This window comes from Bison bison, unplaced genomic scaffold, assembly GCF_000754665.1.
Source record: "Bison bison bison isolate TAMUID 2011002044 unplaced genomic scaffold, Bison_UMD1.0 scf7180017864370, whole genome shotgun sequence".
NCBI classification, from domain to species: Eukaryota; Metazoa; Chordata; class Mammalia; order Artiodactyla; family Bovidae; genus Bison; species Bison bison.
Window position 1 is genome coordinate 2,016,106 of NW_011494942.1, and position 24,297 is coordinate 2,040,402.

Genomic DNA, 24,297 nt, shown 5'->3' on the forward strand with positions numbered 1-24,297 from the left:
CATCATGCGAAATGCTGGGCTAGATGAAGCACAAGCTGGAATCAAGATTGCCCGGAGAAATATCAATAACCTCAGATATGCAGATGACACCACCCTAGTGGCAGAAAGAGGAGGAACTAAAATGCCTCTTGATGAAAGTGAAAGAGGAGAGTGAAAAAGTTGGCTTAAAACTCAACTTTCAGAAAACTAAGATCATGGCATCAGGTCCCATCTCTTCATAGCAAATAGATGGGGAAACAGTGGAAAGAGTGAGAGATTTTATTTTGGGGGGCTCCAAAATCCCTGCAGACAGTGACTGCAGCCATGAAATTAAAAGAAGCTTGTTCCTTGGAAGAAAAGCTATGATGAACCTAGACAGCATATTAAATAGCAGAGACATCACTTTACCAACAAAGGTCCATCTAGTGAAACCTATGGTTTTTCCAGTAGTCATGTATGCATGTGAGAGTTGGACTACAAAGAAAGCTGAATACTAATGAATTGATGCTTTTGAAGTGTGGTGTTGGAGAAGACTCTTGAGCGTCCCTTGGTCTACAAGGACATCCAACCAGTCAATCCTAAAGGAAATCAGTCCTGAATATCCACTGGAAGAACTGATGCTGAAGCTGAAACTCCAATACTTTGGCCACCTGATGCAAAGAACTGACTTATTGGAAAAGACCCTGATGCTGGGAAAGATTGAATGTGGGAGCAGAAGGGGATGACAGAGAATGGATGGCATCACCAACGTGATGGACATGAGTTTGAGTAGGCTCTGGGAGTTGGTGATGGACAGGAAAGCCTGGCCTGCTACAGTCCATGGGGTCTCAAAGAGTAGAACACGACTGAGCAACTGAACTGAACTGACCATACTATGTGCCAGGTCATCGACTGGAGTCGGTTCAGGTTGGTAATTTATTTTAAGAATGATTCAAATCTTCTGCATGGTTTATCATTTACCATAAGTGTGTTAGATTTTCACTCTTAACTTTGTAGGAGGGAAACAAAACTCAGTCATACCTTTCCTGTATCTCTACATTTAACCAAGAGGAGCAAGTTTTTCATTAGGATACAGTTTTTCTCCTTAATAATCCTGAAGAATTCTAATACCTGAATCCTCTAATGAACCACTTCTCTTCTAGTACCTGAAATTAAGTTTCAAGTGATGTTGCTGAGAAATATATATAAATTAGTAAATATATAAAGTTTGAAAGTATGTCAACCTAAAGGTTGAGTGTTGTAGGAACAGTAAAATATTATGATTCATAAATGGTTTACTTAATTTGCTAATAAAGTTTTTAAAGTAAGGTTAAAAATTAATCAGTGCCTACTAATGAGTTATTCAAAAATTTAGTGATGAAAACTACGACTTTGTAAGAAAATTATTTTTATTCCATGTGTTACTATTTTTTAATACTCATAAGATTGTATGTATGTGTGTCTTTGTGGGTCAACAGAAGTAGTATGACTGACCATGTAAGTCACAATATTTAGTTATGAAGAATGTACCTTGCTGTGTTGAGGATACGTCTAATGATGTCTCTTCATTTTGGTTTCTCTCTCCCAGACAGTATAAAGTGCAGAGTTAGTGGACAAGTTTCACGTGTAGTTTTGGCTCTGTTACAAACTAGCATAGTGATACTGATCAAATCCATTAACCTCTCCAAGGTTCCATTTTATTGTCTAAAAATGAAGAAGCTGGAAGAGAAGATTTTTGAAGTTCCTTCCCCTTTCAAGTGCTATGATCATAAATGAGAGATTTTTCTGAATTGTATCACACAGACTAAATTTTCAGTTTAAAAAATAAAAATATAAAAATACTCAAAGAAATGAACATTTTAGTACCAAATAGGAGAAGGCAATGGCACCCCACTCCAGTATCCTTGCCTGGAAAATCCCATGGATGGAGGAGCCTGGTAGGCTGCAGTTCATGGGGTCGCTGAGGGTCGGACACAACTGAGCAACTTTACTTTCACTTTTCACTTTCATGCATTGGAGAAGGAAATGGCAACCCACTCCAGTGTTCTTGCCTGGAGAATCCCAGGGACAGGGGAGCCTGGTGGGCTGCCATCTCTGGGGTCGCACAGAGTTGGACACGACTGAAGTGACTTAGCAGCAGCAGCAGGAAACTTCAAAGGATGGAATGGCTTAAATACCTAACCAATAAATAATCATGACTTGAACTAAAAATCAATTAATTAATCTAAATTAAGTTTGAGGGATTTAAAGGGAAATCATCAATATGACCTTTCTTGAGCTCTGAAATATTTTACAAGCCTTTGAAGATGAAAAGAAAGCCAAAAGATAGAGATAATATCCATAAGACCTTTGAGCCAAATTAAATGGTCATGCAGACAACATTGACACCCACTCCTTAAAGTCTCCCCTTGAATTATTCCTCTTTCTTTCCACTCTTCCATCCCTAAACTATGCTTTATTTTTACACTGCTCCAGACTGCCACTTTTTCTGTATTTAAACTCTAATAGCAACTAAACCCTGAACTCCTAACTTTGAGGCTAATCCATTTTATTTGACATCTGTAGATTTTCAAAGAGACTAAACTTTAAGTAAACCAGAACTATGTCTTCTCTACTCATTCCTAACACAGGTTTTCATTTCATTGTCACCTAGTGCATTCTGGTGGTCACATAGCAGCATCAGAACATTGAATAATCCATGGTTAAATTAAAAGAGAAAGAGAGACAGAGAGAGGAACTGAAAAGTAGAACTGACTCTCCTTTTATTTGGCTGTTCATGAGGTCTTCTAATGTATTCTGTGTTCAACCTCTTTGTTTTCTGACGCCCTCACATCTTATTTTAGGTCTTATCTTTTGACACCTGGGCTTTTTAAAAGCTTTCTAATTATTTTGTCACTATCTGTTCCTGCTAATCCCATTAAAATGAATGCATGTCACCCTCTAAGTAAAAATCTAGCCTTTAAAGACCCAAATCAAATTTCCTATATTTTTTGTAGCCTTAACTAGACCACTCTCTAAAATGGCTCTTCTTCCCTGAAACTATTTTATCTCGTTTCTTAGCATGTCTTATTCAAAAATTAGCTAAATATTATATGATAAAACTTGTATTTTCTCATATAATACATTAATCTTGAACATTTTTATGTATCTCTGTAACCAGATGCTAAGTCTAGAAACTTCTTATAATATAGTACATGTTTGTCGATTTGATGTATTAACTTGGACAGGAATAAAATGGATATTTGACTTTGTATAGAATAAATAACATCTTTTTGGCACACTGTGGTAGAAAAATGAACCCAAAGTTGAACCTCAAAGGTAATTGTGAATTATATGGATTAATCTTTAGTGTGGGCAAGTAAAATTATGTTAGGGTTTGTGGATTAACATCATGAGAGGAGGAAGTCTATTTTGGTTGAGAGAGAAAATTTTACTAACTGCACTTAGGAACAAATCAGGGATTAATGATGCATTATATTCTAGAGCTTTAACTGATAAGCACCAAGAAATGACTTTTTCAACTTTAAATGGTTTGCAAAATATTATTTCTATACTTTTCTCCATGCACAGAGCATAATGAAAACTGGGTCTACTATTCAGAAAATTCAATATTTATTCTAACGTGAATTGTTGAGTTATGAGAATATTTCATGCACTCCAAAAGAGCATAAAATCTACCTCTGCTAATTAGTTTCTCTATGAAAGCCTTCCAGACAATTATAGGCTAACGGCACTGGTCAATGCTTTAGATGCTTTTCATTAAAGATATAGTGTCGCTACCAGATGAATTGCTTCATATAAAAGCACTTACCACAAAGCACTATAATGGAAGGTTAAGTGGTATACTTAATTACTAATTTCAACCCCATTACCTATATTTTGCAGTACAGGCACTTAAAAAGGAACCAAATATAGTCAATTGGTTCCCACTTTTCTGATTACAGGATTTAGTGGTAAAAGCATTGGTCCAGCTGTTTTTCTAATGAATAATAATCAAAAAGCTTTTAAAATAAAAATGCTCATACTACAAACCAATATAAAAGAGATATACTAAACACTTCTATTGAATTTATATATAGGATCACTTTGTTCTAGGTGACACGGACTTAGAAATCTGTATTTGGTCTTCATGACACTGTTGCCAATGAAGCTCTGAGAGAAAAGGTATTTGAAATTGTCATGGCTTACTTCCTATCTCAATATCATGCTGAAATGCAGGCAGAGCAGGTGATTAATAAAATGCTTGATGACAACCATGGTGACTCCCCTGAGTTCTTTACATGCTGTTCATTAACTTTTTATATGTATATATCAAAATTCCTCACAACTGCTCTAATTTCCTTGAGGGCAGATTCAGTGGTTTACCCTTGCTTCTATCCTTCAGAATAATTGCAACTTTGCTCACCTTTGATTTATTAATTATATCTAAAACAAATTTTGCTGGAAGGACTCTTAGAATCTTTGACTAAATATAAAGATGAAACCGAAATTGAGTATTTCTAGAGATTTGCTTTTTAATTATCATGATTTTGCCAGCTTCTGACTTTTAAATATATTTTATATTGAGAAAACATTTAATTGGTACATTATATGTATAAAAATATGTCTAGAACAAATACAAATATTTGTTAACTTTTCATTATAGTGCTTTGTGGTAAGTGCATTTATATGTTTTATAAGTTAATTAATACTGCTCCAGTCTCAGCTACTAGTATTCAAATTGGACATTAGCAGGCCACAAAACAGATTCATTGGAAAAGACCCTGATGCTGGGAAAGATTGAAGGCAGGAGGAGAAGAGGATGACAGAGGATGAGATGGCTGGGTGACGTCACTGACTCAATGGACATGAGTTTGAGCAAGCCCTGGGAGTTGGTGATGGACAGGGAGGCCTGGTGTGCTACAGTCCATGGGGTCGCAGAGAGTCAGACACGACTGAGCGACTGAACTGACTGATGCCACAAAAAGACAGAGGCCACCCCGTTCTGGACTGTGCCAAGAATATAGTATCTGGTATCTACACAATTAAAGTGCTGATAATCAGATAAAATATTTTAAAATAATGAGGTATAGAAGTTTTTAAAAACATAAAATATTTATCTAAATGCATTATTAGTACATCAGAAAACTAGGTTCTGTTTATGTATGCTTGGGAAATGCATACTGTATTTCTCTTTTAGAGATTCAATATGGTATTAATATAAAGTCCAAGTATAGATATTTTTAACTTACTTTAACCCAGAAGTTCCCAAACTAATTTGAGGGTGGGGCTTCCTTTCTCCTGCCATAGGTCACCATTAACATTCTCTAGAGCAGGGTTCTTAAAGACACTGGCTTGGAAAGTGTAACAAGAGTGAAAAGTTAATGAACTAAGATAATTTTAATGAGCTAACTGGTGAAACCAAGTTAAGTTTCAAGAGGCAACTGCAGCACTCTAATATAAGAGTAACAGGATTTGTCCTTTTACAAGTTCGGGTTCACTGTTCACAGAGGACCACATCCCACGGGCAGAGTCTAGACCTTACCCTACTTTATGTCTTCAGTGGTATCCAGCGCAATGATTTCCTCTCAGTAAATAGGTATTGATTAATCTGGATTTTAGATTAAAATCCAGTCGACTCCTGTCATTTCACTAAGGCTGCAGTTATTATAAAAATTACATTTCTATTAGAATTCAGTAAATGTGATAAGGGTTAGCAGGGGCTATATAACACTGCATTCACATTTAAGTTACTTTGCTTCCAGATCTTCCATTCCTTCATCTTATTATAGTTGGTAACAGAAGGTGTGCATTCTCATAATTGTAGTCTTAAGACCTGGATGATTTGAATGACATCAATTCAGGAAATATCTATTGTATCTATTAATTGACAGTATTTTAAAAGGTACTGGGTGTATTATTAATGTGCTTGCCTATGAATTCTGTATTTTCAGAAGACAGTATTTATTACACTAAATTCAGTATATATTTGTAAAGCACCAGATTTACAGAATAGGTTTGAAGTGCAGCTTAAATATGTAGATGTTATAAATTATAAAAGGTCCCAGAGGGCATCAAAGATATTTCATTTCATAATTATGTGTAACTACTAAGGAAAAAGGTTTTTATTTTGTAAGTTAGTTACTTCCTTGAATTACTTCTTGCAAGAAACAAATACTGTAATAGAGAAATTTCTACATAAGTTTTGGTAATCATTTTATTGTGCCAAATGAAATTTTCTTTTTTTAATCTTTCTCTCTACCATGCTATAAATATGCTGCTGTATATAAAAGAGTTGTTTCCAAAAGGGGTGCGCAGAAAAATGAGACAATGTTTCTAGTAGTCTATTTTGCACTAAAATATGGAGAGGATAATAATTAGAGCAAAATACCTTTGTGCTTTAATTTGAATTTTACTTTAAAATGGCATTTTAAAAATTGAGAGTATATGCAATCACAAGTAACTGGTTTAATTTCTAATGTACTGTCTGTTTCAGTAATAGTACTGACAAAACTCATGAATGATGAAGAAAGATAATTTTTATTTTATCAATAATAAATTAACGTTCATTTTATAGACTTGAAATGACTAATCCTAGTGTCACAGAATCTGTGTAAAACCCCATGGTTTAGGACAGTGAAAACAAACATCATTTACTTACATGTTCTCATAACTGCTTATTTATGGTACTAGACAGAGTTCCTTTACTATTTTTGTTTGTCCCTGCCGGCAGCTTTCATGGCTTTCAGCTATGTACCACCATCAAAGGAACTGCATCATCCTATTTTCTTTCAGAGAAAAGTGGTATAATATTCCCTGTCTTAGTTTTGAATTTTAACTTTGTTACTTTTGACAAAGCCTTTCCTTTGTTCAAATGCAAGGATCCAGTAAAAAGAGCTTTGACATGTTGTGCCTTTTATGTGTGCATTTTTCTGGTTCCACTGATGTCCGGAATTTTGCAAACTATAACGTGTGCCTTCAAGTTCTCCTATATAATGCCATTTGTACACTGTATCAAGAACAGTTTAGGATAGCATTACATTCACACGACTCTAACGTCCAATAAATACTTGATGGTTTCTCAGAAAACCCACAATGGGGTGAAACGGACGCAAAACAATGCTTCGTTTTCATTTGTTTTTCATAAAATCTTCCCCCGATACACATTCACTGGCTTACCTGCAGGGTAGCGCTCAATCACCGGCCAGCTGTCCACCTGCAACGTGGCATTGCCACCACTTCTCGTGAAGCGGACTACGTGGTATTTCCCATCGTTAATGATTGCATTGGACTCTTCGATGGCGATGTCATCCGTCCCAACATTAAATTTAACTCCAATTTTTCCTTGATGCTGGAAGAGAGCAGAGGAGTAAAAAGAGTTGAGTGGAAGTTGTGCTGATTCATCAGTATTTAGTTAGGATTACATTGCTCAAAAATATGCTTCAGAACAACAGTTGTTCTCCTTCGATTTTATTTCTTAAAATTTGTGCTGTGTTCTTGACATCTGGGTAAATCTGAAGCATCTCTCTCACGGATAATTAATATTTCAAAAGACACGCTTTCAAGAGAATTGAGCCGCCTTCTTCCCAGGGGTTGCCACAGACAAGGTGCACAGCTGCCTGTGTGAAACGGTATACTTTCATGTTCTTTAACATAGTTCCTTTAATGCATGCCTTCCATTTCACAAGAAAAATGAGGCTTGAAATTCTCCCTTTTAATAACTGGTGAAATCAGAGCAATAAAGTCTATTTCTGAATCCAACGTGGACAAAGGCTCACAATATAGAAAATCATTCTCTAGAGTATGAACACACAGGCATTTAGTGAGTGCAATCATTATTCACACACAGAAGATCCTCCTATGCTAAGACTCTGAAATTTACTCAAATTATTTTACAGATGATGAAATGATGATGCAGGAAGGTGCAATGACTTGTTCAAGGTCGTATAATAAAAAGGAGGGATGCTAGAGTTAGAATTCAGTTCCCTCGTTCTTAGTGTATATCTAAGCTAAGATGAAGTTAAGATATGGCTATCTAAAATTAACTCTCTAAATTATGTGAAGCAACATTACAGATTATTCTCAGTGCAAAGTTTGTGGCTGTTAACTTTATACTTTCATTATACAAAGCACCAAAGAGAAACATGTGCTTATGCCCTCTGCCTTTGAGAAGCCTTCTCTAACAGCAGGGTTGTCAACTCTGGCATGAGTTCAGTTATTTTTAAAGCATGTGGACTTGCCCTTAATCAGTAGCAGAGAACACTTGCACTGCAGGTCCTTGTCAGAGTACGTAACCTCAAATTGTCGGCAGCTCACCTTTCGTCAAACCTCAGTTGAGAGGAACAACATGGGGGGAAGGGGATGTAAAGGACACACAGCCCATCCATTCCTGCAGAAATTTAAAACCAGGACATCGGAAACCTGAAGATTTGGACCACAGCCTCTTGACCTCTTGCTGGATTCTCATCACTGAACTAAGCAGCAGAGAATGACATCAGCTTACACTGAGAGTTATTGTACTAATTAAAAAAAAATCTTGTATAACACTACATTAATTGAAGGGAAGTATTTGAAGATGTTGTTTGGGACACTGATCACTGTCATTGTTCCCTTCTGTTTTTCTTATTCCTGGTTCTTAGGGTCCACAAAAGAGCTCTTTCCTATAACAGGTTAGCACAGCTTTTATTTTTGTGTGTTTTGATTTGTTTTGTGCTTGATGGACAATATGACAAAATCACATTTCCTTTCTGACTTGGGTTATTAGGAAACTCAGTCAAAATGAGGAGGGAAATTTAACAAGCCGCATAGACCTCTGCTCTTCTGTTTTAACCTGGGCTTATTTTTATATTCTACGTATTTCTCAAGTTTCTTACTTTGAAGTATATGCCACTGTAAGGCGTTTTGCTTTCTTATAGATTAATTCAGAAGATAAGCAAGAGAATTTCAATGAACACTTTTTAACCAAGGACCTATAAAGACTTTTGTAGAAAATTTCAAAGCCTAGGTATTTTGTGTAAACACTCATTATTTTTTCATTTTAGTAGGATTCCTCTTTGCTCATTTTCAGTAAAATATTTAACATGGCATATTTATATTTTAACACCTGTGATACAATGCCACAGGAAATTTTTTAAGAATAGTTTATTATCTTTATTTAAGCAACAACTCTATAGTGTCCTAAGCACTTTACCAATACTAACTCTGATATTTTTCCTATCAACTCCAAGAGAGGGGTATTATTCTGTCTGCATTTGACAGATGAGGAAATTGAAGCACAGAATGATAAAATAATTTAGCTAAGGTCATGCAGCTAGAAAGAGAAAAGCTGTGATTCAAACGCAGGCAGTTGGGGTCCAGTGGTTGAGCTCCTAATCATTACACTAGGCTGAATTTTAGGAATATTGGGTCATCCTCTAGCTACAGGTAGCATATTTGGTAAATCTGGTTGTTCTTTGTTACTGGTTTTATCTTTCTGGCTAGAATAAGGAGCCCCATGGAGGCTCTTATTATGCTCTGCAGATTGTTTGCATGTATCAATCAATGCATGCTTAAAATAATTTTAGAGAGGATAGTAAGCGACTGATGTGTGGACATTTGTTGTTCAGTTGCCCAGTCATGTCCAAGTCTTTGCAACCCCATACATTGCAGCACACCAGGCCTCTTTGTCCTCACCATCTCCCAAAGTATGCTCAAGTTCATGTCCATTGCATTGGTGATGCCATCCAGTCATCTCATCCTCTGACTCTCTCTTCTCCTTCTGCCCTCAGTCTTTAACATGGACATAACTGGATGTTAAAATGGACTCTTTTGTCTCAGTTTCAGCTGCAATCTTGACATGTCAGTAAGTAAACAAAGAACAAACAAATAAAAAAGGCCAGCTTTCAACTTCCCTTTTACAAAATGAGGTACAAGACTGCCTAAGCCAGACTTGCAAAGAAGAGCACTGAAAACTACTTTTGGGACCCTTGAGTAATTACCTATTTGCAGCCAATTAAAAAGGCAAGAAAGACCAAGAGGTGATTGATAATTAGAAGAGGATTTTTGGAGAAAATTGGGGTGTGATGTGATTTGCATGTACCTCCAAGACAGAAGGTTACTTTTCCCTTATCTTAGGTGTACAGGGGAAAGGGACTTTAATGGCACATCCCAGGAAGTTTGATACTTGTCTCCTGGAAGCTGGGAGCAGTTGTGGAGGTAATCAGCCACCCTGGCTGCCCTTGCCTGGGATTTGACTCTTGCCCAACAAATTTTCAGGGGGAGAGACTATTACTGACTGATGCTCTGATGGCAGAGCAAGGAGTTACTACTGCCCCAGGGATAACCTGTTAATATTTCATTAGAAGAAAGAACACGTAAGCATTACACATGGACCATGGGTTAGAGAGCCAGCACAGAACAGTGCCGTATTCTATCCGAGAGGGTCCCTGGAGAGAGAGGTGGTGAGTAGTGAAGACAACTCAACAGAAAGAGCATGGAGTTGCAGTGACGGGTGCGCAGGGACTGAGGTGAAATCCTGAAGGACTATCTGAAGGAGGTGCATTTACCCACTTTCAGGGAATTGCAAGTAAAGAAATTTCAAACATGTGGTTTGAAATTTTTGTGTGTGTGTGGCACACACACACAAAAATCCCACCAAAATGTCCCCCAAAAGCGCTTCTCCGAGCCAAATTTAAGCATGGGCTAAACCCAGCTAGATGGTTACTACTGTATTAGCCAAGTAAGATCATTTCTGTTCCTTATCTCCTCTTCCTTCTCCTGCTTCATACCTGGAGGAATCAGAAAGGAGGAGGAGTAAAGGCCTTGGAAGTAAGAGGAGACATGACCCTGTTCCCTCACCCCGTGCAAGTAGCAGCTCCAAGGCAGCCCAAGCAGGCATGAGGCTGGCTTTAACTGAAACTCTATTTATTATTACAAACGAGAAAGCTGAAACTGGGCTTCCCAGGTGACATAGCGGTAAAGAATTTGCCTGCCAATGCAGGAGACTCAAGAGTAGATCCCTTGGAGTAGCAAATGGCAACTCACACCAGTTTTCTTATCTGGAAAATTCCATGGACAGAGGAGCCTGGCAGGTTACAGTGCTTGGGGTCACGAAGAGTCAGACATGACTGACAGACTGAGCATACACGTAAGCTGAAATTATATCCACGTGAACAGAGGACTTTTTTTCATTATCCAAGAGTGACCAAGGTAATAATGAGACTTTTTCTAGACTTCACTGGAGTAAAGAAGAAATATTCCATGGAACAGTTTTAAATTCCTGTCACAACCTAGGAATCCACTCTTTCACCATAACAAGCATGTGAGGATATCTGTTACTCTAGAGTTGATTGCTTTAGTGTTTCTTCTATTATAGACATGTATCTTATCCCAGAAAAGACAGAAAGAAATTCTTAAAGTTTACTACTTGTTCTGACAGGAAGGCTGCAGAAGGCTATTTTCATCAGAGTTCTAATCATTAAGGAGATTCAAGTTCTGTGAATAGACATGTTACAATGCTAAAGATACAAAACGCACCAAAATCTGAAAAGAGTCCTTTACCTTATCCCTATATTTTTTGGCAATATGAAATGTAAAATGCTTATTTTCTTTTTTGAGTTTATATATATAATTTATTGGGGCTTCTCACATGGCTCAGTGGTAAAGAATCTGCCTGCCAAGCAGGAGATGTGAATTCAACCTCTGGGTTGGGAAGATCCCCTGGAGAAGGAAATGGCAACCCACTCCAGTATCCTTGCCTGTGAAATCCCAGGGACAGAGGAGCCTGGCCAGCTATAGTCTTTGGGATCTCAAAGAGTTGGGCATGACTTAGCTACTAAATCACCACCACCATATAATTTATTGGGGTCTAGTTGCTTTATAATGTTGTATTAATCTCTGCAGTACAATGAAGTGAATTGGCTCTATGTATACATACATTCCCTCCCTCTTGGATCTCCCTCCCACTCCCCACCCCATCCCAGCCATCTTGGTCCCCACAGAGCAGCGAGCTGAGCTCCCTGTGCTATACAGCAGGTTCCCACTGGCTGTCCATGTTACCCCTGGTAGTGTTATATGGTAATACCAATCTCCCAATTCTTCCCACCTCCTCTCCGCCGCTCCATGCCCACATGTCCATTTTATATGTTTGCATCTCTACTTCTGCCCTGAAAATAGGTTCATCTGTACCATTTTTCTAGGTCCCATGTATATGTGATAAAATATATATTTTCTAGTGTAAAGAAACTCCCAGATTTCTCAGGGATTCATTTCTTGCAACAAAACAGACTGTCAAGAAACAGAGAGAACTGGTGATACTTGGAGAGCTTCTGACTTTAAACAATGCTCATATTTTCCTGCATATGCTGATTTGGTCCTTCAGTTTCCAACATCTTTGACATCTCATGGATTCAAAGTCCAGAGTCAACTAGAACTGAATTATCACCTGAGTAGGTTCAAACAATAGACTGTACCCTAACGCAGACATCATTTACTCCACTCCAGTTTGCATCAAGTTCTTGAAAAACAGTTTAAGTATAAATAATAGCCAATAGGCCAATTTTTCCCCTAAAAAACAAATAAAAAGGCATAAAAACAATAAAATATTAATATCAAGCATATTTAGAGTGCCAATATTTATAATTCTATTCAGAAACTGTAAATATTCTCAAAACACACCCCTCCCATATTAACAGGCTAGAAAGTCATTTCAATTACATAAACAATAAAACTTGCTAAACTTTCTTGCCAATGGATAATTACAATTTAAAAGAATTCATTTCAAATTCTTATTCTCTGGGATTAAATGTGTTTGTCTCTGGCAAATTCTCATGAGTATTGCATTAGCAAAACCAGAAGCAGTTTCACCGGACATGTACTTATCTTTCAATACTGTATCTTTCTTAAAATAGATAACTGGCTCACATAATAATTTCAAAAGTCTATTATGAGAATATCAGTAATGAGGCATTTATAATTTAATGAAGTCTTTCCATGGATTCATTAAATAAATAGTGACAAAGGTAATTATTGATTTTTTCACATAAGCTGATTTCACAATAAGGATTATATTATTAAACCAAGTTAAAAGGAAACATGAAAGATGACACCAGGAAGGAACTTGAAAGATTTAGCCAGTGACACTAAAGTTAATTCATCTCTTAGTTCCATCTGCAATCACATACTCATTTGAAAAATATTTGTTTTAATCAAGATCTGGATTCAATGATTTACTCAATATCTTGGGCATACTTCAAGCAGGATGTTTGATGTTCAAGATGCAGATATATTTCAATCTATATGCATATGAAAGAGATACAACAAAATATATATACTATGGCATACAGATACATCCACTGCTTTGTTCCCTATTCTGGGGTTGTTAGGAAGAAGTGTTTAGCTCAATTATGTCCAAGAAAACAGTAAAAAAAAAAAAAAAAAGAAAAAGTGTCGTTTTTGTTGTTGTTCATTTATTTAATCATACTCTTATAATACCACTAAACAAAATAAATAAGTGTGTAATCCAGCATGGCATGTAGATTAGCAAGGAGACTTGCTTATGGTCTGTAAGCTTCTGTTGTGCCACACAGTACAGCTCAATACTCCAGGGCCCCACTGCGGAGAGAACTTGATGATGTCTTCAAATGCACTCAACACTCAGGTTCATTTCCTATCGTACAGAACAGTCCCCGTGTCCAAGTCTACCCTGTCAACTAAAATCAGAGTCAGGTTAAATGTCGTGTTTTGCTCCTCCAGAGACTAATCTTCACCCGGGAACAAGATTTTAAGGCTGATGATGACGCTGTGACCTAGAGTCACTGCTGCTGGAAGTAAGTGACACTGCAAAGTGTCAGAGCCAGAGAGGCATCTGTTCTCTCACCTCAAAAGAGAGATACCAATTCAGATAACTGCTAATTTAACCCCTGCACATTTTCCAGTAAGTGACTCAGGGGTCCGCATGGTAGAGATTGTGCTTACCTGTCTACATGGACTATAATGTCAGCACGTGGTTTGGATCTAGGCATTTTAACCTGGCAATGCACTCTTTCTCCCCAACAGAAACCCCAAACCATTTCAAAAACAGAAGGTCGCTGCTCCCCTGTCTTCCACTTTCCCTATTGACTAATACTTTTTTCTTCATTCAGTTAATAAATACAAATTGAATAATATGAATTCTGCATTTGATAAGCATGCAGAAAATACAAACAGGTCATGTGTGTTCTCTGCCCTTCAGAAAGTTTCAATCAAATTGGAGAGATAAAGGGGAGATAAATAATGCATGAAAATACTCATACCCTTAAAAGAGGGGAGAGATTGGCAGGAGGAGCAGAGCTGCTCTGTGAGGAAGGGTTCAAAGTGTCTCAGGAAGCCTTCGACTGTACGGCAGAAGCAAGCCAGTTGGACAGCTGTCAGCCAGCCAGTGGATACCAAAGACATTCAGGGATGTAGAAGATATGTTCTCTCTGCCTCCCGTCTCTCTTTCTGGGCCCTACACACTACAGGGCTCACTGAGCTCCAGACATTCAGTAATAATAGAATGAGGCATTCTCATAATAGACTTTTGAAACATACCAGGAATCTACCTGAAACTTCTAGCTGACATAAAGCTAAGTGTTATTTTCTCTATCTGCTCAGAGAGTTTAAATAATGTGCCTCAAATCATACAGCTAATAAATATAAGCATGGAAACCTCATCAAATCCCTCATCAAGGGATTTTGTAAAAACAAAGTATTTTCAGTTGTGCTATGTTCTACAAGATCCTGAAATCAAAGAATGGAGTCAAGAGCAGGGTTATTGAGAAGTACACCTTTCTTTTTGGCTGATGACATTTCACAGCACCATATGATAAAGAACCAGAAGTGGCTAAAATCTAGAATGATCACTGTAGCGAGATATCATTAAAGGCTCATGCATTCTAAGAAAATCATATTTTCATTTACTCATCAAATCTTCATGGAGGACAGTATACCTTTTCTAATGTGCCCATGTTCTTTAGACTGCTATAGCTTCTTTGAAGGAGAAGGCGATGGCACCCCACTCCAGTACTCTTGCCTGGAAAACCCCATGGACGGAGGAGCCTGGTGGGCTGCAGTCCACGGGGTCGCGAAGAGTCGGACACGACTGAGCGACTTCACTTTCGCTTTTCACTTTCATGCATTGGAGAAGGAAATGACAACCCACTCCAGTGTTCTTGCCTGGAGAATCCCAGGGACGGCGGAGCCTCGTGGGCTGCTATCTATGGGGTCGCACAGAGTCGGACATGACTGAAGTGACTTAACAGCAGCAGCAACAGCTTCTTTGATTCCATGAAACTATATCCTGACAATGGTATCACCCTTCTGGAGGCTTATACTCATCTCCTGGTCCTCAGACTGTCTAATAAAACTTTGTAAGCTCATGACAGCCCCCCAAAACAGACTACTCGTTTTAGGTGTTAGTTTTTATGTACCTGTTGTAACTTCTCAACCGTATGATAAAGAACTTGAGAGTAAAAAAAAAACAAACAAAAACTCCAAACTGACTTATTCCTTATTGTTTCCTTCACAGCACTATGAGGACTACCTCTGTGCTTATAGTTTTCCAAGGCTCTTGCACCTACACATTCTTTTTTAAATTGAGATCTAATTCACCTACCATAAAATCTGTCCTTTTAAAGTATACACTTCAGTGATTTTAGAACATTCACAAGGTTGTGCAAGCATCACCATTATTTAATTCCAGGATGTTTTCATCACACTGCAATTTTCTTTTGATGAGATAATGCATATAAAGTTCTTAGCACACTTAATGGCCACTCAGCACCTCTGAGCTCAATTATTATTATTACTTCTATCATTGCTATTCTTACATTTGGAAAACAATGTTTTACTTCACAGTAGTTTGATGGAAGTTAATTAAAACAATGCTTGAATTATATAGTCACTGCGGTGCAGTTAGAACATACAGTACCTTAACTGATTTTCACAACAATTTGTGAATTACCGTATCTACTTTGCAAATAAAAAAGCTAAAGAAAAACTGAGAATGAAAGCTTGGAAAAACTGAGACCTGACCAAAGTAAAAGCATCTATTTACCAGCTGGCTTAAGAGGGACTATTCTAAAATCTAATCATGCTCACCTGTGGTATAAACTGTTCAGCCACAGGTTGTACTAAAGCAGAGACTGCTAGATTAGACACCCCTCTATGAACCCTCCAATGTTAATGATACTATCATTCTATGAAAAGCCTAAATGGATTGCTTAGTGGTTAGTATAGAGGGAGATAAAATAAAAAGAGAGAGAGGGAGAGAGAAGGAGAGAAGGAGGGAGAAAGGAAGAAAGGACTTGTTAGTTTTTTGAAATAAATCAAAGGTACCTACATTTGAATTTGAGTCCTAGATTTTTTTCAAAGTTTATACAATAGCTGAGATCTAAGATTGTGTTATATTTTTAAATCAGAAATTCTTCAATTTATAAGGGGAAAAGGGATATCCCACCAGACCGATGTTTCAGAATAACCTAGGAGGTTTTTGTAAACCTTGTGTGTTTGTTTTTTTTTCCAAGAAAGTATAACCCTTCTCTTCAGAGGGCATGAAGAGACTTGTCTTTATGGGTAAGATCACATGGCTTACCACATTTGTAGGACTCAGTGGTGGTGGTGAGCATAGAAGCCAATGAGTTCTTCTTTGGAGGACAGATAGACCCTGAGTTCTAGTGATAACACTGACTCTTCAACCTCCATTTCCTCACATTATCTCTCCTTAGATGAAATTAAATCAATAATCAGAATACTGTTGGGATTAAAATAGCCTACTAAGTGACTGGTGGGTGTGTCTTTGAAAGGGGTGATCATCTTACTGTTGATATTTTGAAACTATCTCTATTTTGCTTACCAGTTGAGCCTATACTGGATTTTGCTGTGCTTAGTAGCTCAGTCGTGTCCAACTCTTTGCAATTCCAAGGACTGTAGCCCACCAGCCTCCTCTGTCCATGGGAATTCTCCAGGCAAGAATACTGGAATGGGTTGCCAAGCCCTCCTCCAGGGGATCTTTCCAACCCAGGAATTGAACCCAGGTCCCCCACATTGCAAGCAGATTCTTTACCATTATCTTTTATATTTTAAAAGACATTCTCCAACCATTATGAAGTTTTCCCAGTGTGGCTATGGGTTCATAAATCTCTAGTCTTTTTCATCATACTTTCCGTGGTTCAAATAGCATATCTCTGCATGATGCCACACAACTCTAGGATGAAATAAAGCAAAATTATTCTCTTGTGAATCAGAGACAGCTATTTAAGATCATTAATTCTGCATTTCCATCCACTGAAATAAATAACCATCATAAAATAGAAATACGCATCTTTAAATGTGTCCTTGTATATAAAGAATGTATACTATCATTAAGCTCTCTTTCCCCGAATAATCAAAAAGCAGAAATTAAGCAGAGTGAAAAGCAGGCATTGACTGGTGACCCGTCTCAGGTTCTTAACTTTTCACAGTAAGATCTCTGGGTTGAACGTGTAGCCCAGTGGTCTGGCATCATGACAAACCTCTTGAGCTGCTGCATGGAGATATAAGGTGACACCTGCTTAAGCCTTATCAAAAGTTCAGTAGGTTGATCAAATATGGCTTGTTAATGGTTTTTAAAATTTGTTTTATTATAACCTTTAAACCCTTGGTTGGGTGTTAAATTAGCTTTGGTCATATTTTATGGTCATTCAGGAAACTGTAGGCAATAAACACTGGGTTTCAGCTGCTAATTAAAACCATAACCTTTGTTTCTCTGCTTCTCTTTGATTCCTTGTCTTTGGGCTGTTACACTGCTTGTTATTAATTCCTGCCCAGAAATTGGACAGGAATAGGACATTCAACTCTCCCAGTTGCAATAGCTGTTGGAATTTCTACGTAAAATAATTTTTCTATAAAAGAAGTCTGGGATTATTTGTGGATTTCATTTACTCGTATCCCAGAACCATCATTTTCATGGAGAGCTGACTATGCAATTATGGTCTGACTTTCAAATTTCCACAGCATAGAGAACACTATCTTTTAGACAAGAGATAAAACATCTGTGGATGGTGGCTTCAGTCCTCTTCGTGGTAAATATTATCTTAGTAACCAGGTTGTAAGTAAAGTAAAATTAGTCTTTATATTAACAAATCTTTAGGGACTTCCCTGCTTGCTCAGTGGTAAAGAATCTGCCTGCTAATGCAGGAGAAATAGATTCACTCTCTGATCCAGGAAGATTCCACATGCCACAGAGCAAATAGTTGTGCCACAACTATTAAATCTGTGCACCAGAGCTGAGGAACCGCAACTACTAAGCCTGTGTGTCTAGAGCCCACGCTCTGCAATAAAAGAAGTTACCACAATGAGAAGCCCATACACGGCAACTCGAGAGTGGCCCTCTGCTCACCACAGCTGGAGAAAAGCCTGCACAGCAATGAAGACACAGTCAAAAAATAAAGAAACAAAATTATTTTTAAAATCTGTAAAATTTGAATGACTCAGTAAGTGAATGATTATAAAATATACATGAAATTAAAAGGTTAGTTTGGAAGGGATACAATTTTTTAAATTGTTTTTATAAATTTTGACTTGAAACCAGAAAAATAATAGTGAGATAATATTTTCAAGTGTGTTTGATGAACTGACTTTTAAATAATGCTATCTTGGTTTCCACAAGCCTTGAGCAGAGACTTAATTTGAAACACATTCCAAGAGAAAAGCTGACAGGGCTACCTTTCACTTTTTCATTTTTGTTGACTTCTTGCCCAGGAATACCTGTCTATATTCTTAGAAAAAGCAAAGGTATATATATATATATATATATATATATATACACACACACACACACACACACACACACACACACACACATATGGGTAGGCTTTCCAGGTGGCTCAGTGTAAATAATCTGTCTGCCACTGCAGGAGACACAGGTTCAATCCTTGGGTTGGGAAAATCCCCTGGTGAAGGAAATGACAACCCACTCCAGTATTCTTGCCTGGGAAAACTCATGGACCGAGGAGCCTGGCAGGCTACAGTTCTTGGGGTCATAAAAGAGTCAGACATGACTTAGCGACTAAACAACAACAACATACGGGCAGACAAAGGCATTCACCAAAGACTATTTTCTATAGAATCAGCAAGGTTCTATTATCCCCAGTGTGGTAAGCAATGATTTCTCTAGCCATCAAAAAATAAATCTATGTTTATATGTGCAATTTTGGCAGAAAAGAGTTTTCAGAAGAGAATATAAAATCTCTAAGGCTGACGCTCCTGATGATTATGACCTTTCTTTATGTTAATAAAACAATAATATTGTCATGAAAATAAAATAATAAGAAACATTCAGCAAGTTTCTATTAGATGCAGTACATTTCATGAAAATGCTACACCACTCTACCCAGGATTTAAAATTTTAAATAGGTACACGTTGATTGTGTTTATATACATTCATTTTTTTCCTAAATTATATGATTTCCTTGGATAAATGACACTAAAATTCTGGAAACAAAAAATACTAAACTTGTGTAAGTCTTCACTTGTATTTATTTATTTACTGATTCATTCATTCAACAAATACAGATGGATTTCATACTGTACTCCTGACATTTTACCAAATTCTGAATAAACAGGGGTTAACAAAATAGTGCCACTGCCATTATGAAGCTTTAAGTCTCTTATTATTTCTTTATATATTAAAATTATTTCTTTATATAATAACATTTCTTTATATATTAAAATTTATATTAGCATAGAAAGTATGCTAAGGGTCAAGAGGAAAAGGGCAGGGTGTTATGAGAGGCATTGCATGATTAAGGAAAGCCTCGCTGAGGAGCTGAAGATGTGAAAAAGTCAGCAATGGGAATAAGAGTTTTCCAGGCAGAGGAAATAGTATGTGCATAGGCCCTGCGGAGGAAAATATTTATGTATAAAAAGACAGATGCTGTGAAATACATATGCAGATTCAGATATAAATATATGGACTGTCTGTAGAGACAGAGAAATATAAATTATGTATGAACATATGTAGGCATTATTCAGAAATTTTATCTAGAAGATTAAACTAGATTAAGGAATTACTCACAAAAAAACTAAATTGCATCATTTGCAGACATAAAGCAATTGCAAAATAGATGGCTAATCACATTTTAAAAATCTTCCAATTTAAGAATGGAAAATTGTTGATATAAATGTAGAATCTAACAGTATGTATCTTGACATTCATCTAATTGTTTGTTCCTAAGTTTCATTCATCAGTGTGCTTTATGAAATGTAATATATAAAGCCTTTCTGAATCAACAGGGACTCACCACATTTTCTAAAAGTCATTTACTTCTACAATGTCAAAAAATGATTCATCATTCTATGGTTATATTTCAAAGCTAATGTAACACGTTTAGTTTCTTTGTGGGGTAGAATGTCTTGTTAACTCATTTCTCTAGAGAGCTCTTTAATCTCGAGATGTAGCAAGAGTTCTCTGTACACTTTTCACCTTAAAAATACTGTTTGAAATCATTTGACTTGTTTTTCAAGTACCCTCTACAAATTAGCCGAAGAAAGAAAAGTTTTCACCTTTGACCATTTTACTTTCCTGTTCACCTGAAAGAGAAAAATCAACAAAGTTTGCTGCTTGAGGCCCTAAAATGCAAGTTTCCAGGTAATGAACTAGTCACTTCAAACAAGAAGATACATTTCCACCCAATTATTTTTCTGGAAAAATTTTGAATCAGTGAATTCAGAAGATAACATTTTTCCTGCAATTTGGCTTAGAAATTTGAAGGCGAAATCACACAAAGTGCTCAAATCTGAATAATGTATGAGCATTTGGAACTTAAGGTAAATATTCATTGCTAACTTCTCAACAGCAGTGATCACTGGGGGTTCCCTGAAAGTGGCTCAGTCCTGTCCAACTCTTTGCAACCCCATGGACTATACAGTCCATGGAATTCTCCAGGCCAGAATACTGGAGTAGATAGATGTTCCCTTTTCCAGGGGGTCTTCCCAACCCAGGGACTGAACCCAGGTCTCCCACATTTCAGGCAGATTCTTTACCAATTGAGCCACCAGAGAAGCCCAAGAATACTGGAGTGGGTAGCCTATCCCTTCTCCAGAGGATCTTCCTGACTCAGGAATCGAACTGGGATCTCCTGCATTGCAGGCGGATTCTTTACCAGCTGAGCTACCAGGGAAGCCTGGGGGTTCCGTGAGATCATCCCTTTTCATGCTTCCCCTGGAAGAGCCAGAGGGTATTCTGAAGAGACTTGTGGACTCTGATAAGAGAGCAAAGCCTGAAGGAGAGAGAACTATCAGAAGCAAAGTCAAGTTATTAGCCATCCACCCAAAAAACATACATTCTTTCTCTTTTTCTCACTGTTGTATCACAAAGGACTTCCATTTACATGAATATAACATGTTCGGTTACATCTCAGGATCTTTATTATTCCTTCTGTCTAGTTAGGTCTTTCTTTGTTTACCTCACCCTCAAATAACCAATCCCTTATATTAGGGGTGAAAAAGAACCTTGAGAACTTTAGGGTGGAGCTGGTCATTGACTCTGATGAGCAAAAGGACAATGCTTGTCTGTGAAAAATGCCCTTTTTTATGAAGCAAGAACTGAAGAGTAGGCTACCTATCGAAGTACAAAGAAACATTTAAATGTCTACCTCGACCATAGTTGAAAAGCCAGTGCCATATAGGAAAACATGTCTCATTTGATTAATTGTATTCTCCAGTGTTTGGGTTATCTATGATAAATCTTTAATTATTAAAATCATAGCAAGAGTAATATGCTGTGATCTCATATCCAACTTATATAATTCCTTTGCCAAACATGCCCACTCCTTCAAAATGATAATAAATCAAAACTCATTGAGAAGATAAAAATCCATTGAGAAATTAATCACAAATATCTTCTAAGGCTAAATGGAAACCATATCCAACTTATTAACTGTTCTGTAACATTAGTGCCAAAGCTTCCCTAATGAGCTGAAATTCAAGAAAGTCTGCATTTGGTAGCAGATGCATGATGATGAATTGATGATGATGGTGATGGTAGTGATGTTAAAAGCTATCCTTCCTGGATACTTGCCATGTTGTAGGAACTCTTAAGCAGTTTATAAGAAATACTATATGAGAATATATGCTATTATTTCCATTTATTTGATGAGGGAGCTGAACCTCAAAGGGCTTAATAACTTGCCCCAAAACAGATGCCTAATAAGCATCTGAGCTGTGATTTGGTCTCAAACAATCTGGTTTCAGATTTTGTGAGCTTAATCATACTTAACTACTAGGCTTCTCAGAAAGGATCCAGAGGTGCTCAAAAGAGACTGCAGTTTAGATGTGATATTAGTAAGCCTTTTGGAAAGAGAGAGATGCTAGCATACTTCCTATTGTATATACCAAACAATAAATCAATTACTTTTCAAAACTTCACACCTTTAATCCTCATACTAACTCTATTTGTCAGCCTTAGAGTTATCATGTGGAGGATGTCTGAAACTCAAAACAAGTAGGTGACTTCTCTAAGCTAAAACATCTAGTCACATTTAACCCAGACTATTTCATTCCAAACTGATGCTTTTCAGTCACAGCATGCTGCTTCCCTCTGCACACCTTTTAAGATCCCCTGGAAGTAGAAGAGGCCACATGAGAGTGCCCTGGAGCCTCAAAATCCTTGTCATTTTATGATACTTTGAACACTGACACACTTGTCAAGATGGAGGTAGGCAGAGCCCAGTAACTTTTATTTCATGGACATTAAATGAGTCCAGGTGTTCAGAACTACTAGTTGGCTAAATTTTCACCTGCACTAGAGTCAGAGCAGATTGTCTCATACTTCAGAAGCCCTGGAAACAGAAATGGATCTGCAATACCTTTTAGGTTTTATTATAACTCTGGATATTGCCAGATGCTCAAAGACTCTATAATGGGACCAACTAAAGAAATGGCCAGTGTTTTTCCTCTCTCCGTTTTTACCTAGCATTTTTGTCTGCATCCCTGTTTTTATGTTGTATTTTTTTTCTTCCCAGCTAACAGATTTACTTAAATCATATTCAGTATTAGTTGTCATTTTGGAAAGATGTGTTCAAACTTCCAATCAAATTCTATAGAATATATCATCATCCTAACAAAGACAGCCATGGAGATTTTTGCTAAATAAAATTTGTGACTCTGTTGAAAAGGAAAAGAGGGCTTTCACTGTTGTTTTCCAGTAGTGATAAACCTAATATTTAAAAAGAAATGTTAATGCCCTTCCAGCAGATAAAGTCTGTGTGTTACAATCAATAAGCAAGTAAATATGGATTTGAATTCTGTAACCAGTTTTATTATATCAAAAAAGCAATGTACAGTACTATTATATGAAGTCTTTAAGGAGACACAGGAGCCATGGGTTGGATTCCTGGGTTGGGAAGATAGCTGGGAGGAGGGCATGGCAACTCACTCCTTATATAAACTATCATTAGCTATCTCTTTATCACAATAATAGACATAATTTAACAGGTTGTTGTTGTTGCTTAGTTGCTAAGCCATGTCTGGCTGTTTTGTGACCCCATGGACTATAGTCCACCAGGCCCCTCTGTCCATGGGATTTCCCTGGCAAGAATACTAGAGTGGCTTGTCATTTCCTTCTCCAGGGGACCTTCTTGACCCAGGGATCAAACCTGCATCTCCTGCATTGACAGTCAGATTCTTTAACACTGAGACACCAGGAAAGTCCCAATTTAATAGATAGAGGTGCTGAAATGTGAAATATGAATTGACCCATTAGAAATATTCTAATTATAATTTTTTAACTTTCTTAATTTTTGAGGTCATGGTTAGAAATATTAATATCAGTCTCGTCTCTTTATCTAATTCATTTAACTTCTCTCTTAGAAACATAACGACCATATGTTAGACTCTTTTAATCCTATTCTTCCATAAATATTTCAAGCTTTCTACTTACAAATCATAATTCTTCAATTTATTTTTTATCTTAGTTGTTTGAAAAGGCCTCTCAATCATTGTTATCTTTCCTTTCTCTCTAGGCTTGTAAGCATGAGTCTAACTTTTAATAATACCATTTTTTAAATTGAACTAATTGTATCCAGGATGCTGTGCAAGAATGCCAGATTTAAGAGAAAGCTTCATGAAAGGAGTCATAATGATAGTACCCATGTTACCATGAAAAATGAATGGAAAAACTAACTAAACACTTTCTCTTCAAGCAAAAAGCATACTTGAAAAGTGAAAGAGAAAATTACTCAGTTGTATCCGACTCTTTGTGACCCCATGGACTATACAGTCCATGGAATTCTCCAGGCCAGAATACTGGAGTGACTAGCCATTCCCTTCTCCAGCGGATCTCCCCAACCCAGGGATTGAACCCAGGTCTCCCACACTGTAGGCAGA

At 37.2% G+C, this 24,297-nt stretch overlaps 1 protein-coding gene across 15 annotated transcripts in view; it reads right to left on the minus strand.

The window, feature by feature from the left end:
- NRXN1 (neurexin 1) overlaps positions 1-24,297 on the minus strand; it is a 1,228,156-nt gene that overhangs the window by 188,592 nt on the left and 1,015,267 nt on the right. For all 15 annotated transcript variants that reach the window (XM_010855914.1, XM_010855913.1, XM_010855911.1 and 12 more), the window contains one exon: positions 7,117-7,288. In XM_010855914.1, the coding sequence (XP_010854216.1) occupies positions 7,117-7,288 (172 nt within the window). The remainder of the gene's footprint in view (positions 1-7,116; positions 7,289-24,297) is intronic.